General features: G+C 48.4%; 1 protein-coding gene across 4 annotated transcripts; it reads right to left on the bottom strand.

Annotated features, from left to right (window-relative positions):
• Window positions 1-2,628: 2,628 nt before the first annotated feature.
• HSD17B7 (hydroxysteroid 17-beta dehydrogenase 7) lies at window positions 2,629-16,469 on the bottom strand. Of its 4 annotated transcripts, XM_039485550.1 has the most exons (9): window positions 16,299-16,455; window positions 15,965-16,168; window positions 13,589-13,681; window positions 11,431-11,545; window positions 10,653-10,847; window positions 9,515-9,619; window positions 6,439-6,495; window positions 5,634-5,732; window positions 2,629-3,152 (listed from the first exon to the last, which is right to left on the bottom strand). In XM_039485550.1, the coding sequence occupies exons 1-9, from the start codon at window positions 16,331-16,333 to the stop codon at window positions 3,051-3,053; spliced, it is 1,005 nt and encodes a 334-aa protein (XP_039341484.1). In that variant the 5' UTR covers window positions 16,334-16,455; the 3' UTR covers window positions 2,629-3,050. The 4 variants fall into 4 exon arrangements, 3 of the variants coding, with proteins under 3 accessions (XP_039341484.1, XP_039341485.1, XP_039341486.1); XM_039485551.1 differs by lacking the exons at window positions 2,629-3,152; window positions 5,634-5,732 and adding an exon at window positions 5,739-6,104; XR_005583818.1 differs by lacking the exons at window positions 2,629-3,152; window positions 5,634-5,732; window positions 6,439-6,495; window positions 9,515-9,619 and having other exon boundaries at window positions 10,710-10,847; window positions 13,569-13,681; window positions 16,299-16,469.
• Between the last annotated feature and the right edge of the window lie 329 nt (window positions 16,470-16,798).

The following is a 16,798-nucleotide window of genomic DNA, read 5'->3' on the forward strand; positions in this document are numbered from 1 at the left end:
TTTTGTCTCCCAAATACACTCTCTCCTCTCCCAGGTGATCAGTTGTTTCTTTACATCCTCTCTCTCCCTTCACGTACCTGGTTCAATTACCAGACTGCTCATGGTGTCTTTGTCACAGGCATGAGTTCTTCCTTGTGCAGCAGGTTGGTTTTCCCCAATCACCCTGAGTCAGGCCATCTTGTAGAATATGGTAGTTGTTCCATTGCTTGGGTAGCTAGACCTATTCCATCTCAATGGCTTACAATCAGTGGTGATTGTGCAATCCATGAGGAAAGCATTGAGCTGTCTTCTCCCCTCTGCCAGGTGAATAGTAACTGCAGTCCAGAACATAAACCGCGTTGTGGGACATACATCAATGCTCACTACACAGCACCCACACATTTGTCACAATGATTTTGTAAATCTTGTGCCATGGCTGGGGGGATGCCAAAATCTGGGGCTTTGCTACCCTCACCACACCTGGAAAGTCTCAGGCAGAATTGTTCTGGGTAGCAGTCAGCTAGCTTAATCCAGGCTGACTGTGCTTGGTGACTGGTCTCACGCCTTCCTGCTGGGAAGAAGTTTTGTTACTTTGCAGAGAAACACATGCTAGGTCATCTTGGGTTGAACTTTGACCAATGTTGGTGTCTGGGGAAATAGAATATTAAGAGAACTTTAGTTCACAGCCAGTGTCCTTACTGGCTGGTGAAACCTCATGGGAAAGGACAGGGTGCATGGTAGGTGGTGACTGCAAACCCTGCCCTAGTGCGGGCTGCTGACTTCTAAAGGAGAACCTGCTGCCATATCCCCCCAAAAAACCTAGTGGACATGGATCATCCAGCGATGAAGCAGCCCGGGTCTAATCCTCCATTTTTTGTGAAAAATTTAGAAGGCTGTGGTGAGAAGAGTCCCTGAGTATCTAGCAGCCTCTGCTCACCTGGAGCCTTGGCACTCTGGGCCATGGAGATGTCCCTGGGTCCTGTGGTACCAGTGAGATGTGCTTATTTAATGCTCCATTAAGAGATCTGAGTGCTTTATAAAGGAGGTTGGCATCATCATCCCTAGTTGCAGCATATGATGCAGGCCAGTGACAGTGCCAGCAATAAACCCAGGTCTCCTGAGGCTGTCCAGTGCACTGTCCAATAGGCCACACCGATGGGATGAAGAGCTGCTGTCTTTGACACCATTTATCATAAGGGTCACAGGCACCTTACCAAAGACAGAGAAGACTGCTCTTCAATGGCTTTATTACTCAAAGGCCCTAAAGTGTAAATCTGGGCCATTGCTCTTTTATTCTGATGATGTTCATGTAAGATGCTCTCTTGTCCTGGTTCTCATTCACTGGCTGGGAGGAAGGTCACTAACGCAGAACAGACTATGGCAGGGGTAGGCAACCTATGGCACATGATAAAGGCAGCACACGAGCTGATTTTCAGTGAGTGGCACTCTCACAGCTTGGGTCTTGGCCACCAGTTCGGGGGGCTCTGCATTTTAATTTAATTTTAAATGAAGCTTCTTAAACATTTTAAAAACCTTATTTACTTTACATACAATAATAATTTAGTTATATATTACACACTTATAGAAAGAGACCTCCTAAAAACGTTAAAATGTATTACTGGCACACAAAACCTTAGAGTGAATAAATGAAGACTCGGCCCACCACTTCTGACAGGTTGCTGACGCCTGGACTATAGTTTTCTCAACTCTCTGTACAGCTGCTTGATCAGACCTTACTGGAGTCTTTTACATCTCTTTAAGTGGTAATGGGTTCATTTAGACCCCATTGTGTGTATATCTAGTTGCATTTGCATTTTCCAATCAGGATTACTTTGCATCCATCAACAATTTCATCTGCCATTTTAGCACCCAGATTTGTAAAATCCCTTTAACTCTTCACACTCAGCTTTGGATTTCACTATCTGGAGTTATTTTGGGTCAGCAGTAAAATTTGCCACCTCATTATTCACCTCCTTTTCCAGATAATTTGTGAATAGGTTGACCACCACCCATTCCTGTACAGATCCTTGGGGGACCCTGCTATTTACCTCTCTCCTACCCTTCATTTCCTATCTTCTCACCAGTTACTGACCCCTGAGAGGACCTTCCCTTTTATTGCATATCTGCTTAAGAACCTTTAGTGAGGGACTTTGTCAAAGGCTTTCCAAAAGTCCCCATATACTATATCAACTGGATCACCCTGGTTGATGCTCTCAAGGATTCCAACAGATTAATACCAAAAGTGCCTTCCCAAAGGCTGAAGAAGTTATGTCTGAGGTCTGCACCAACTCTATTTCTCAATACAAGATGCTACAACCCAAGGATGAAAGCAATACTGCTCCTTTCTTTGTGTAAAAAGCACTTTATACTTTAGGAAGAGGTAGGGTATGGTCACCTCTCTCCATCAAGCTGCAGCCTATTACACATTAAGTGATGTGTGGATCCTGCTGGTAAGCTTTAAAAATTCCACCGCGCACTTTGATCTTCTCATGCTTGAAAGATCAAAGCACACTACAGGGCTTCTAGCGAGCAGGAACCACATGGCCATAGTGTGCTGCAAGCTGGGGTGTCAAGTTGCAGTACTCTAACATGCAGTGTCCATGTAGACATGTTGATCAGCTTTTGAAGAGTCTGACCTTAGCCGCCACATGTGGCTATCTAGGAAGCCTAGCACCTGAGGGGCCTTCTGCCCAACAGCAGCCCTTCCACCTATTTTCACCTTGGGCTCACACTGAGCGCTCAACCCATTCATGCTTTTTCTCAGTAGTTCTTGGAGGCTGCAGTTTATTGTAAAGACCGTGACATGTACAGAAATAGAGGCCTGGTTTAGGCAAGTTACTAGAATGTGTAGAGAGCAATCCTGTACTGGACTCCAGGAGACTAAATAACTATTCAGTCCCTCTCAATTCTAGGAGGATACTCCTTCCCAGACTGAGCAGAGGAGAGAGGTGCTACAAAGCCACATGTCTCCAAGAAGGCCTCTACTGCAAATGCATAATACCCACTTAGAAGGAACTCCAATGTCACTAGTGCCAGAAAGATTTGTCATTAGAGGCCTTGTCTGGCTCTTGTTACTTGGGGCTCAAGGGAGCATTCAATCTTGCTAGGACATGCTTCTCCAGTTCCAACAGCTTTTGATAAAATATTTCAGCAGTTTCTTCCTCCACATCCATCTGCAAGAAAACCAGAGCAGTAATATTAGACCAAGGGGGCTGCAAATGTGGACTGACATAGAACCTCTGGATGTTACCAGAGATGGGCAAAGCCAAGTACAGGCTCAGTCTCCTCCTGAAAGGCACCCACTCAGCCACTTATGTCATGGGCCCAGGGAGCTGGTTAGGAGTGTAGCCCCAAATGACTGAGGGCTAGCATCTCCCACAGATGAGCTACAGCCCCAAATAAAAGGAAGCTGCATCATGTGGGATAGCATGTGGCATCACTGCCTTTGGGGGAAGGAAAGCTCCCCCAGCATTAGCACAAGTTGCCAAGGACACAGGGGTAAACTGTACCCTCTGCAGTGAGGAAACAGCAGCACAAGCCAGGAGGAACTTGCATGGTGTACACTACTGAAGCCCCTCCCCACTGCCTCCCCTCTGAGGCTCCTTCAAGACAGCCAGCATTAACCACAGCTGGAGGATGCAAAGGGTGAAATCTAGGCTTTCAGCTGGAGTCATCACCGCCTAACATCTTTTACTTCACTGACTCTGCAGAGGGAATTCTCCTTTGCTATAGTGTAATTGGCTGTGGGTTCTGGCTCTGCTGGGACTGCAGCCCTTCAGCTGCCAAGCACCCCATGCCTGCCCACTGTACTCCTCCCTCTCCATTCCAGCCCTGCCTGGCCCCCTGCACTAAACTCCAGCTGCCCACCCAGAAGTAGACCAAGTGTATAATTAAATCAGATAGAACAAAGTTTGCTTTGTAAGCTCTTTGATGCAGAGACTGTCATATCTATACCATGTCTAGCACAATGTTACGACCGCAATAGATGTATTATCTTGTGTGCTTGCTACAAAGTCAAAGTAGAACTGTACAATCGGCACAGAACATGAATTGAGGACTAGTGGAACAGAAGGGGGCTTGTCAGAGCTTCCTAAGAAGACTACAAAAGGGTGAAAAAAGGATAGTCCCCCGTCTCACTGAACTACACATGTCGTGGTGGGCAGCAGTGAGAGGAGATCCTTTCTCCACCTCCCAGCAGCAGAAATCCTGCAGGTCTGCTTATACCTCTCAGTGGCTCTGAAGGGAATGGGAAAGGCTGGGCCTCACGCTGGTTTTGTTTGAACTCCTATGATCCAATTAAGTTCAAACCAATCCCCCTACTAGTCCATTGGGCTTCCATGTCCTCTTTGCAAGAAATTGTATCAAGCCTTGTGCTGGTGATTCTGGTCTTGCTGCAGAAGGGCTGGGGACACTGTCCTGTAATGCCTACTTGAATGGCCACCTACCTATGCATTCAGTTAGTACAGAGGCAGCGCATTCATATAGTGAGATGCAGAGATTGGCAGGCTAGGTTGGGCACAGTGCAGTAGAGTATAAATGGCAGCAAGGATGGAAGACTCAGGTTCTCAGGTAAGTGTTTTCACCCCATATGTAACTGTCCAGCTCTTCCCATTTGTACTCCTGGGGGAATTCTACACCACGGCATGTGTGCAGAATGTGTGTTCCTCCGCTGATTTCTTTGCTTCGCTGTTGAAAAGCAGCTTTCTGACAGGGAAGCTGCAAGAGTGGTCATGCACCATTCTCCAGCAGCATGGCCATGTTGTTTAGGGCATCCAGAGCAGCCAGCAGAGAGATAAATCACTGCAGTGGTAGGGGAGGAGGGGTGTTCTGGAGATATGCCAGTGGTGGCTCCTATGATGCACTGGGCTTGCGTGCTACTCCCAGCTGGGCTGGGGGAGTACAGGACTTCCTCTTCCCCTGCAGGGTGGTTGGGGCAGGGTGGGATCAGACCCACCCCCAGAAATCTCCCCCAGCTGCAGGAAGCTCGCCCCCCCCTTTGCTCCCATTGCTCTTCACCACGGGGAGTGGGGGGAAGGAGGAGAGGTGTCACTGAACAGGGAGCCACTCTTCATCTGCATTTGGACCCACCCCATACCCAGACCCCGCCCCCCAGCCTCACCCTCTGCATCTGGAGCCCCCATCCAGCCCCACTGCCCCTACATCCAAACCCTGACCCCCTGCTGAGCCCCACCCACTGCACCTGGACCACCGCAACAAGCCCCACACACACACTCTTGAACCCTGCTCCACCTAGCCCCACGCTGCCAGCACCTAGACTCCCAAGGCCCCCCCACACCCAGGACCGCCCCCCAACTGAGCCCCATTGCCCCTGCACCCAGAATGAGCCCCTCCTTGTGCATCCAGATCCCCTGCCTGCCCACAGGCCTGACACAGAGGGCAGGATGTTTCTGGGGCAGTCCTAGCCCTTGGGTTGTGTCAGACCCTGTTTCCTGGGGGAGGGAGCTGCAGGGTGATCTCCCCACTCTATACAGCCAGGGGCCTGTGTTCCCCCCGTGCCATGCTGGAGCCTCCACATTTATTTATTGACAAATACAATTTGCAGAATTTTTAAATATTGTGCACAAGATTTTTATTTACTTGGTGCAGAATTCCCTCAAGAGTAAATTGGACTTCAGAGTCTTTGCTATATTTACCTTTTGGGATTCCACACAGTTCTTCCCCATTGGTGAAGTACAGCTGTGATATTTCATTAGTGCATCCAGTGACTCTGGCTTTTGTTTGAAGAGCCATACCTTTAAAGACAATAGCATAGTTGTGTGGACAGGTAGTCCAGCTTGTTCTGACAGCCTTGCATTTTAGAACAAAACAGCTTGGCAACATGCAGGGGGAAGAGGATGCCAGACTGCCCAGTTTCCTCAATGAGATATTCCACTTAAGCTCCACAGAGGCAGCTGGCTGCTCTGCTCCCTGTGGTACTGGGAACAGCACAATCCATGCTCCTAATAGACATTAGTCACACTTACCATGTCTTTAGAGAGATATGCCATGATTCAACACAAGCTGCTTGAGGCAGGAGTTACTGGGTTCAGTTTGATGACTTGTGTTACAACCATTTGTTCTGACTTACACAGTCCCTTCTGGCCTTACATCTATGAATACAGGTCCTGGTTTCGGTAAGAGCAGAAAGGACCATCACAAGTGAGATCTAGAGACCACAGGGTCTCTCTGAAGGGGATATATATATATATTTTTTTTTAAAAATAGGTGAGGAAGAAGGTAAAAAGCTATTTGTTTGAAGAACCTCAAATACCAGCTTAGTGTCTTAATCACTTTCCACAGTAAGTGCTCAGATGTGCAAGGCAAGAGTAGAGAAACACTGCTTTGTAGGTTTCCATCTGGCAGAGGAGGCATTCACAGTCAGCACCAGACATCTGGGGGCTGGGAGGAGTTACACACTGCAGATAAGCAGTGATTTGAGGTGCAAGCCATGCTACATACCTGAGCTTCTGCTCCATTGTACGGAGTTAGTGTGTAAGTCTTGGTGAAAAAGCGTATCTGAAAGACATGAAACTTACTAGCACCTATACCTTGGAGCAGGGAACCAAGACTGAGCTCCCTGGAGGTCAGCAGTAGTGTCAAGGCACAAGGCCCTCTGCTGCTAGTGGCCTAGCTAACAGCTCTCCCACCCCTTGAGTAAGGCCTACCTACGTATAGCTAGATGACCAGGTGTCACTTTTCAGCCCAGGGCCACTGTAGATTCATTAGAACCATCCTGATGGCCAACACCATCACCAGGTCGCTCCCTGCTGCTGGGGGGTAGGGCGGGCACAGGGGACCAGCTAGCCTACCGCCCCTCCCCCCCCAATATGCCTTTCTTCCAGCCACCTCCTTCTTGAGTGGCTCCCAAGCAGTGGGTGGAGTACAATTTGTCACACCCTGTCATCCAGTGAAAAGGGATTCAGTGAGGAGGCAGCCAGCAGCAAGAGTGGACTTATTTGGGGCTGGCACAGGCAGGTCCCAACAGCAAGCAGGTAGCAGTTTGTGGCAGCAGTGCCGAGGCCAAACAGAGCCAGCTGATCTGGGGACAGATAGAAAGGTGTCTGGCTGACAGACATAGGAAGTCTGGCTGTCTGTAGATAGTGTGTGAATATTAGCAAGGCTGGAAAACTGAGGGCTGCAGAGAAAGAATAGGCACAGGATGAGACAGTAAAGGAAAGAGGCAGGGGGGAAAAGAGTAAAGGTAGGTGAAGGAAAGTGAAGCGTGTGGAAGAGGCCACTTTCCACCAGAGGTGCCAGGGAGAAACAAAATACACCAGAAAGCTGGGGACTTCACTGCTGAAGTTTGTATTCTCTTAGGAATCATTTTCCATGTGTAGGAACACTGAAGGTGAGTTCATAGAATCATAGAATCTCAGGGTTAGAAGGGACCTCAGGAGGTCATCTAGTCCAACCCCCAGGACCAAACCCAACTAAATCATCCCAGCCAGGGCTTTGTCAAGCCTGACCTTAAAAACCTCTAAGGAAGGAGATTCCATTACCTCCCTAGGTAACCCATTCCAGTTCTTCACCACCCCACTAGTGAAAAAGTTTTTCCTAATGTCCAACCTAAACCTCCCCCACTGCAACTTGAGACCATTACTCCTTGTTCTGTCATCTTCTACCACTCAGAATAATCTAGATCCATCCTCTTTGGAACCCTCTTTCAGGTAGTTGAAAGCAGCTATCAAATCCCCCCTCATTCTTCTCTTCTGCAGACTAAACAATCCCAGTTCCCTCAGCCTCTCCTCATAAGCCATGTGCTCCAGCCCCCTAATCATTTTTGTTGCCCTCCGCTGGACTCTCTCCAATTTATCCACATCCTTCTTGTAGTGTGGGGCCCAAAACTGGACACAGTACTCCAAATGAGGCCTCACCAGTGCTGAGTAGAGGGGAATGATCACATCCCTCAATCTGCTGGAAATGCCCCTACTTATACAACCCAAAATGCCATTAGCCTTCTTGGCAACAAGGGCACACTGTTGACTCATATTCAGCTTTTCGTCCACCGTAAGCCCTAGGTCCTTTTCTGCAGAACTGCTGCCCAGCCATTCGGTCCCTAGTCTGTAGCAGTGCATGGGATTCTTCCGTCCTAAGTGCAGGACTCTGCACTTGTCCTTGTTGAACCTCATCATATTTCTTCTGGCCCAATCCTCTAATTTGTCTAGGTCCCTCTGTATCCTATCCCTACCCTCCAGCGTATCAACCACTCCTCCCAGTTTAGTGTCATCTGCAAACTTGCTAAAGGTGCAGTCCACACCATCCTCCAGATCGTTAATGAAGATATTGAATAAAACCGGCCCCAGCACCGACCCTTGGGGCACTCCACTTGATACCGGCTGCCAACTAGACATGGAACCATTGATCACTAAATCAATGTTGTTCAGAGGCACTGATTATCTAGCTCTGTTTCTACTGGAGTGGGAAGTTTACCATATGGAAGTTTACCATATGCCAATGCTTAGTGCTTTGAAAATACCAAGCCTAGTTAGTAATTATGGTTCATGTGTTCAAGAAGTGTCTCAGATTTGGGGTCCCTCTGCTTTTAGTTGCCCAATTTCTGTTTAATTCCCAGAGATGCTGAGCACCAATAACTCTGATTGGGGCTATGGGAGTGGTGAGTGCTCAGCACCTCTGGGAAATGAACCTAAAGGCATGAGGCTGAGCAACCAGAGATCAAAGGCCATGGTTAAAATCTGCTTCCCCATCTAGGGGCTTTCCACTAGCACCTCTCAGCAGCAATACTGATCTTGGGCCATAAAAGGTGATTGGTGGTAGAGTCCCCTTTCCAGCTCCAGAAAGCCTCACTCACTGCAGAGCGTCACCCCACTCTTGTGCTTTGGGTTAAATTAACTGAAGGGAAATTCCCAGGCTTGGCTGTTTTAAGCTACCTTTCTCTTCTAGCCGACACCTGTCCCAGATGCTAGCTCTCGATTTCCCAGAGGGGTACCTCTACCTGCCTGCTATCAAGGTGGAGCATAATTCACCTACAGTTCCTTAAGGATTTCAACACCTGCTAACAGTGAAGCAGGAGATCCTTGCCATTCTGTTACAACATGCGTGGCAAAGGACTCCCTGTACCAGGATACAGCTTCTTCTCTCGCTGTTGCAGCACATGGCACACAGTAGTATCCCATCACAAGGCACTTAACCATGGGGCACCCCCTAACTGGTAGCACTAGCTTCACACCCATTTACAAACATATGGGCAAGGAAAAAAAATGGCTGGCTGTTCACCAGCCCTCTCCAAGCCTCTGCAGATAAGGAGCCCCATGCTATCTAGGCATCTCTTTGCTGAAACTCCACCTCCCAGACTGACCCTGCTCGTCCTAAGGGCCAAATAGTCTCTTTGCTTCACATTGGGTTGGGAAGTGGCCTTTTGCCAATCTGCTGCATTTCCATTCATACTAGGAGCGAAGGACACTGTACAACTGCTTTGGGGATAAAACACTATGTATACCCCAGGAGTGAAATGCCCAAGACCATCCCAGCCCAAAGAAGAGTTGAAAATAAACCCAGTTTCAGAGGGATTACTCACTATCCACATGATGGGCATAAGCAGCTTCCAGAAGAAAGATGGCAGAATTCCATAAGTCAGGTTAGTCATCACAAGACCTGGGCAAACCACACTGGAATACAGCCCCTGCAGAAGGGGGAGGAAAGGATACAAGCCAACAGTAAACGCTGCAAATCTGCTTGGAAAGCACACACCAGACAAGTATTTACAAGGCGGTTTGCACCTTCCAAAGGCCTCACAACATAAAGTCAGCAGATGTCCCTGCGCAGCAGTGAGCAGAAATGTGTAGAGAAGTATTACACATTCCTCATCCTTATTATATAGTTAAGCCCTCTCCCACCAAACAAGCAGCAATAAGGGATGGCAACTCTTTTCAGAAAGAAGGCTGCCACTTATGGACTGGCACAGAACAAGGGAAAGCAGCCTTCATTCTAGTCACAGGCCCAAGACAGGGAAGGCCCTGCCTTTTGTCTGAGATCATAGTGTGAGATGGTCAACGGCTCCCACACCAATATCCGCTGCCATGCCACAGATTTTACAGGCCATCCAGTCATATTAGATAGCCCTTCTAAAAATACTTGCCCTATCAACTCCTACCTCTGAGCATAAGCCACATCAGTTGGCAGAAGTTTCCCTTACAGGCAGGTTATTCTATAGTTGTTCCATATGAGTTGCTTGCACCTTCGGCTAAAATGTTTCTTAGCCAGTCTTAGGCAGGTTGCTAGATTAGATGGACTGCTTAGTTCGTGTGACAGAGCAGGCCAATCATCATAGGGATGACTCCACAGAATGAAAGGTTTATTATACATCAATACAATGCAGCCAGCGAAGACAGAATGTCTGTCCCAAAGGCAAGGCTACAGCTTCCAAGTATTTTGAAGGTAAGAGCTCAATTATGTATCATGTTTGAAACCTAAAAGCAACTTCTGCAAACATTCCCCACCACATCCTACTAATCATACCTACTTGAAACTCACCCTAGCCAAGCTCCTTCACATCCATGAGCAATCTATTAAGTAACTGAACACTGCTATGTGGAACAACTATGCATCAACATACCACTGCCACTGAAGAGCATCCCAGCTTATCAACATTTCTGAGGCCCACATGCTCAAGTGTTACAGCTTTCCACATCATACCATAGGGTAGACACCCTCACCTGCTTGTTAAAGTGCTTGTTCAGAGCCACACTAGCAAGGTCAGTGGCATATTTGGAGGAACTGTAAGACTCTTTGCCTTTGCTGTGCTGGTAGTCAGTGAGACTGAAAGCAGACTTCCTGGCATTGCTGGAAGAGGTCCAGATGAGCAGCGAGGGCTTTTCAAGGCAACATAGCAGAGGCTCAAGCTGCCGAATCTAAGGAGATAAGACAGTTATTGTCCTGGGATAACTACTGAAATGGATATTTGAAAATAATTCCTACTTCTCAGTTACACTGGTCTAGAGGGCAGGGGTTTGGGTTAACTGACTGCACAAGAAACAAGTGGAGAATCACATCACTGGTGTACCTCAGACCCACATCCTGGTTGGTAGCATTTTATAGCCTGTTTGTATTCACTTTGCACAGGAGATAGGCTGCAAAGTAGTGAGAACCAGGTCTTTGTTTCTCTTAGGAGCCAACACGTCTGCTGGCTGTGCAGAGTAACCCTGAAGTAATTCTAACTCTTTCAGTAATTAGTGTTGACTGCACATTGGGAAATCCCAGACCTGGCTGTCATTCAGCCACTAGGAGACAGCTGACCAGGCCAGGGTATGTACAGGGGATGGTGTGGGCTCCTGCCCTATGCCTGGGCCACTGCACGTTACTCAACTACACTCCAGACTGGGTCAGTGTACCGGAACACTGGAAGAGAGTTGACACTGACTCATTTAATTCCTGCTCTATGCAAAACTGCACACTGACCCAGAATCAGGGCCTGACTGCCAGAAGCAGCTGTACCAGTATAAAGTGCCCAAAGAGGTTGGTTTCAAACACCGCCTGCAGGCCATCTGCAGTGATGCAGTCTTCTTGAGTTAGCAGCCCCTCTGCTGTGCTCAGCATGTGGACTGCTCTCCTAGAATACAAGACGACAGATTTTAGACAGAGCTACAGCTTCTTTGGGTGACAATTTTATTGAACAATTCTAAAACATCCCCACTTACCAGTTTTAGCATTTTGACCTGCTCTAAAAAAAGATTGTTAAACTCCTTGCAGAACTAAATTCAGAAGCAGTTTTTATTTTGAAGGTTCAAAATAGTCTTTGGTTTTTCAAAAAATAAATAAATAAAAATGACTTGTTAAAAAGGAAGAATTCTGATAATCTTAAATATTTAACAGCATAATTTTTGAAAAACAAAGGTCCCAGTGCCAGGGTTTTTTGTTTGCTTTGTATTTTTAAAAACAAAAAATTGTTTAAAAAAATAGTCTTTCAACTGAACTTTGAAAGCCAGCTCCAATTTTTACTGAGATTTGATTTTAGAGATTTGTTATTACAACAGAAAACAGTTTTCTTTAAACTGACCAGTTTGCTGCTCACAAACTAAATGGGAGCCTGTAACATGGGCTGTAACTCAGAGGAAAAGCAGTCTGGTTAGTGGTTAAAGCAAATGATGAGAGTCAGGAGTTCCTGGCTCTGTCAGTCACTGAATTTGCACTCACTTAACTTCCATGACTCTGTTTCCCTATATCGAGAGAGAGAGAGAGAGATGGGGATGACCTATTTCTCTATTTCAGAGGGATACAACAAATCATAATTCATTGCTCTTTGAGAAGTACTTGATGCTCTGCAATGTTGTGGCTGATCTCCTGCTCTCTCCCAGCCTCCTGTGCACACCTACAGGCTGATCCTAAAGACTCAATGAAGGCTGTATGGTGACCCATTTCTATTAGTATTTTTGCCTCCCATCTACAACCCCCATCTCATGCCCAGTAGGCCATTAATACATCCGAGTTGTCTGGTGGAATTCATTCCTCCTTCCAGCTATCAAATCCACAGTCTCCACCTACAGCACCAGTTTTGCCTCCACACTTTTATGCGGTTACAAAACCTGTGCATAAACCAGCCTATGTTAAGGGTATCAATATTTTACAGAGATGGTTACATTGGTATAAAAATGCCTTATACCAGTATAGCTTACTCCCTCTTCCCATATAGGAATCAACTGTACCAGTATAAGCACTTGTATACCAGTAACAGTCTGTATGATGTGAGCTGTAACGCTCCAACCATACACCAGTACAGTTAAAGCTTTCCATGTTTGAGAAATGAGCAAATGGATTTAGGCCTTCTTCAAACTGTTCAAGCCAGCCATCCCCAGCCTTGGCTCACATCCAGTTTCTCTTCTCCTGTTCTCAAGCTGTTAAACACAGATGTTAAGAGCCTGGCAGAGGCAGAGACCTGACACTACCTTAACTACGGCATCCCCAGCATGCCTCTACAGCAGTCTCAACTCTACTTGTGATTTTCATCTGCCAATCAAGATCTTGCTGGTCTCTTTAAACAGAGAAGTTGCTCACCACCACCTCACCCACCTACTTCACTAGAGGCTCAAACCTCAGAAGCCCCTTACTTCTGCCTGCTATCTCTTTAATACCATTCCTTACCTCAATACATGTGTCTCCTTCCTTCTCAGTCTCCTCACACCTTCCCCACTGCTTTAAACATACTGTTCCCCCATGCTTTCAAGAACCTTCTTTAGACCAGGGGTTCTCACAAACTTTTTGGTGACCACGTAATAACCTCGCGACTCCCTGAGGGGTCACGACCCCCAGTTTGAGAACCCCTGTTATAATTCATTGAATCCAGTTTGGCAAGCCTTTCTGCTTTACCGGGACTGTAAACTCTTCTGAGCAGAAGGCCTTTGTAGGCCACCATGCACATTTATGACTTTCTAAGTAATGACTATAACAGAAAGAAGATCTGTTCACCTTTTAGCTAACCACTCACTCATTCAGTGTTTCATTAACCATCCCTCACATTATCAGCCATCCGAAATCTCAGTGAATCACTGGAACTTTCATTCATGCCATCATCCATTTCTTATCTCCCCTCTCCCTACTCGTCCAAGGACGAAACTAGGAAAAGAAAAGTATGTTACTTAAGGATGGTATCTTGTACCCAGAAAAGAGACCAGAGATCAGTGCTTTGAAGTTAACATGGGTATTTGGCATGATCCCAGCATTCAGGAAGAGACAGTCCAAGCGCTGAAACCTACACAAAGGAAACACAAACAGTATGGTTTGTTATGGCTATTATCTATAGCATATCTTGTTTAAAAAAACAAACAAACCACACCCCATCCACCCCCAACACAGCTAATGCTAGCCCACAATGGAGAGAGAAGCTCAGAGACAAGTCATTTCTGTATTTTGATGTTCAAAGTAGTATTAAGCTAATCATGAAGATGTCATTTCACAAAATAAAACTAGACATGATCCAGAGCGAGGATCCAGAATAAATTTCCCCAGATTCTGAGACTACTCAGATTCAGAGTTCCTGACTGAGCCCATTATAGGGATCTGAACTGTAAAATTCACTCTGAATATAAAAATCCCACAAAATCTGGAGTGTTGGGGGGGGGGGGGTCAAATCTAGAGTTCTTAAAATATAACTGATGACAATAAGTAATCCATTTTCCAAATGTCAGTTAGCTATCCAGAATGTTCTTCAAGAGAAAATAAGATTAGGTTAATTCAATGGGATTTAGGCACCTAACATCCACAGGCTAATATCTGTTGGGCCTGGGATTTTTATAACACAGATATCACCACAGTAACTCTGCATTTACTATTTTCCAACTAACAATCTCAAAGCAGTGTGTAAACAAAACTGTGCCACCCCTGAAACATAGGCAAGTGAGGAACCCAGACATGAGGACCTGCAATGGAAGAATCAGATTTCCTATTTTTGCCACCATCAGTTCAGCTCCTTTGAGGAGGTTGGAAGCAATACTGGGAGCCTTAGTACATACATCCTGAGGCTGATGCATTTTTGCTGTGTTGTCTAACCCTCTCAGAGCAGACCTAGATGGCTCTCCTGTTTCAGAAGAGCTAGTGGAAGCAACATTGGGAAGGCTTTAGAGAAACTTGGAAAACCAACTCTCCTGTTCAAGATATGACATTGTGGCCACCAACATTAAGGCAAGTGGCAAACAGACCACTTCCTATCTGAAGCTGCCCTGTGCTCCTGGTTTCAGGGACAATCTTTAGCATTTCAGGCTCAGTGGTGTACTTGTGGACTATGGTAGGTGAAAGAGGTCACTGCAGTAGCTAAAGAGGTAAGATTGGTGGTCTTGGGGGAAGAGGGGGGGAGAGAGAGACACCCCCCCCCCCCAGAAGAGGGGCTTGTAGCATTCCTATGCTGTGTATACATTGAATTTCCATATTTTGTGAAGCATGGTGCCTAAGCCACTGGCTACACAAGGACTTTGCAGAGCCTGACAGGACTTAGTTGGTGTTGGTCCTGCTTTGAGCAGGGGGTTGGACTAGATGACCTCCTGAGGGCTCTTCCAACCCTAATCTTCTATGATTCTAGGACTACTGCCTGAAGCAAATGCAAGCTGGGCAAGGAGCCCCCCCTTTGCCCTATGCACACTAAAGGATGGTGTAGCAGGGTGGATCCCTGCTCCGGGGTTTGAAAGCAGCTTGGCAGGGCTTGAGAGCTGCTGCTCTCAAGCTGGGCTGATTGGGGAAGTAGCCGCAGCTGGGCCACACCCCAATCAGGCCACAGCTGGCCCCCTATAAAAGGCTATAAGCCAGGAGCCCAGGCAGTCTCTCTCTGCCTTCAGAAGGAGATGGGCTTGGCTGCTAGAAGCTAGAGAGAAGGTACCTGAGTGAAGCAAGGCTGGGGAGCTCCAGCCTGGAAAGCCCCAGGCTGCAGCCTAGCTATAGGCCAAAGGTACTGCGGGTTGCAGAGGGCAGCCCAGGGGTAGGACAAAGCAGCAGGTCCAAACCCTCCTTGCTAGGGATGAGTTGGCTGAGACTGCAGTCTGCCCCTGAGTGTGGGGCTAGACAATGACTGGCAGTAGCCACACACTGAGGCAAGGTGAGGGTTCCCTGGGGAGGGGAAAACCCAGTTACAGGTTAAAGAGGCACCAGGGTCCTGGGAGGGACTCAGGCCAGTAGCAAACAGGTGGATCACTGGCCTGCAGAGGGTGCTCCGGGCTGGAATAGAGCTAATTCCCCAGAGGTGCCACAGGGGTGAGTCCGACCAGTTACAGATGGCATTTGGAAAAGGGATTTGAACAGCACCAGTTGAGCTCAAGGAGGGCGCCTCTCAGCCCTGTCCCCCTATTCTGAGTGGAAAAAAGCTGACTGTGCTTCAGGCTTATTTCCAGGCCTGGCTCCCAGTGCCACAGGCAGCATAGGGTGGGCCGGAGAGAGACACCTGCTGGATGCAGTAGATTGAACCGGAGGGGTCCCTATTGCCTGCTCACCTCAGCCAGGGCTAGGGACACAGCACCCACAAGCCCGGGCCTACTCAGTCTCTACACACCTGCGCTGGATCTCGCTGGCTGCCCGCAGGACGGACTCCAGGCTGCTGACATCCAGGCGCACGAGGGTGACCTGGGCGGCCGGGTGGGCGGCCAGCAGCACGGCCTTGGTGGCAGTGGCCTTCTGCATGTTCCGGCAGGCCAGGCACAGCCGGACCCCAGCGTCCTCCCGCAGCAACCGCTTGCATAGGGCGGAGCCGATACCACTGCAACAGCCCAGGGAGAGAAAAGCCCGGTCAGCGCGGGGCCGCCTCCAACCCCAACCCGAGCCCCTGGGGTCCCATCCGCTCTTAGAGAGCCCGCCCCGCCAGATGGACGAGGGTGTTCCCGCCTCACCTGCTGGCGCCGGTGACCAGCACCACGGGCTGCATCGCGCGGTCCAGAGCGAGCACAATACGCTAGCGAGCGTCACCGTGCGCCATTATAAACCGCGCCCAGGCCCGGGCGGGCAGAACGCCGCTCTGCCAGCCCCGCCCACTCTGGTTCCTCGCTCCCGTAGACACCGCCCCGCACAGCAACCTTCCAATCAGGGAGCTCGCGGGGGCCCTCGGCCGTGGCGTGACTGTGGGTTCATGGGCGGGCACGGGCTGAGCGGCGCCCAATCATCGCGGGACTGCCTGGGCGCTCCGCAAAGTTGGGGTGGGCCAAGTGGAGCCCCTCCCGCAATGACAGCGAGGCTCCCGGCCCCTCCCCCATGGCAGGCGTGGGCTTGGGGCTCAGGGTTACCAGAGGTCTCGTCCCCCAGCAGAGGGTGCTGCGCAGGGCGGGGTACAGTTTCTATCTGGAATCTCTAACATGTATAAATAGGTGTAATGGCCTCCCAAGTAAATGTCAAG

Source organism: Mauremys reevesii, linkage group 8, assembly GCF_016161935.1.
Source record: "Mauremys reevesii isolate NIE-2019 linkage group 8, ASM1616193v1, whole genome shotgun sequence".
Lineage (NCBI taxonomy): Eukaryota > Metazoa > Chordata > Testudines > Geoemydidae > Mauremys > Mauremys reevesii.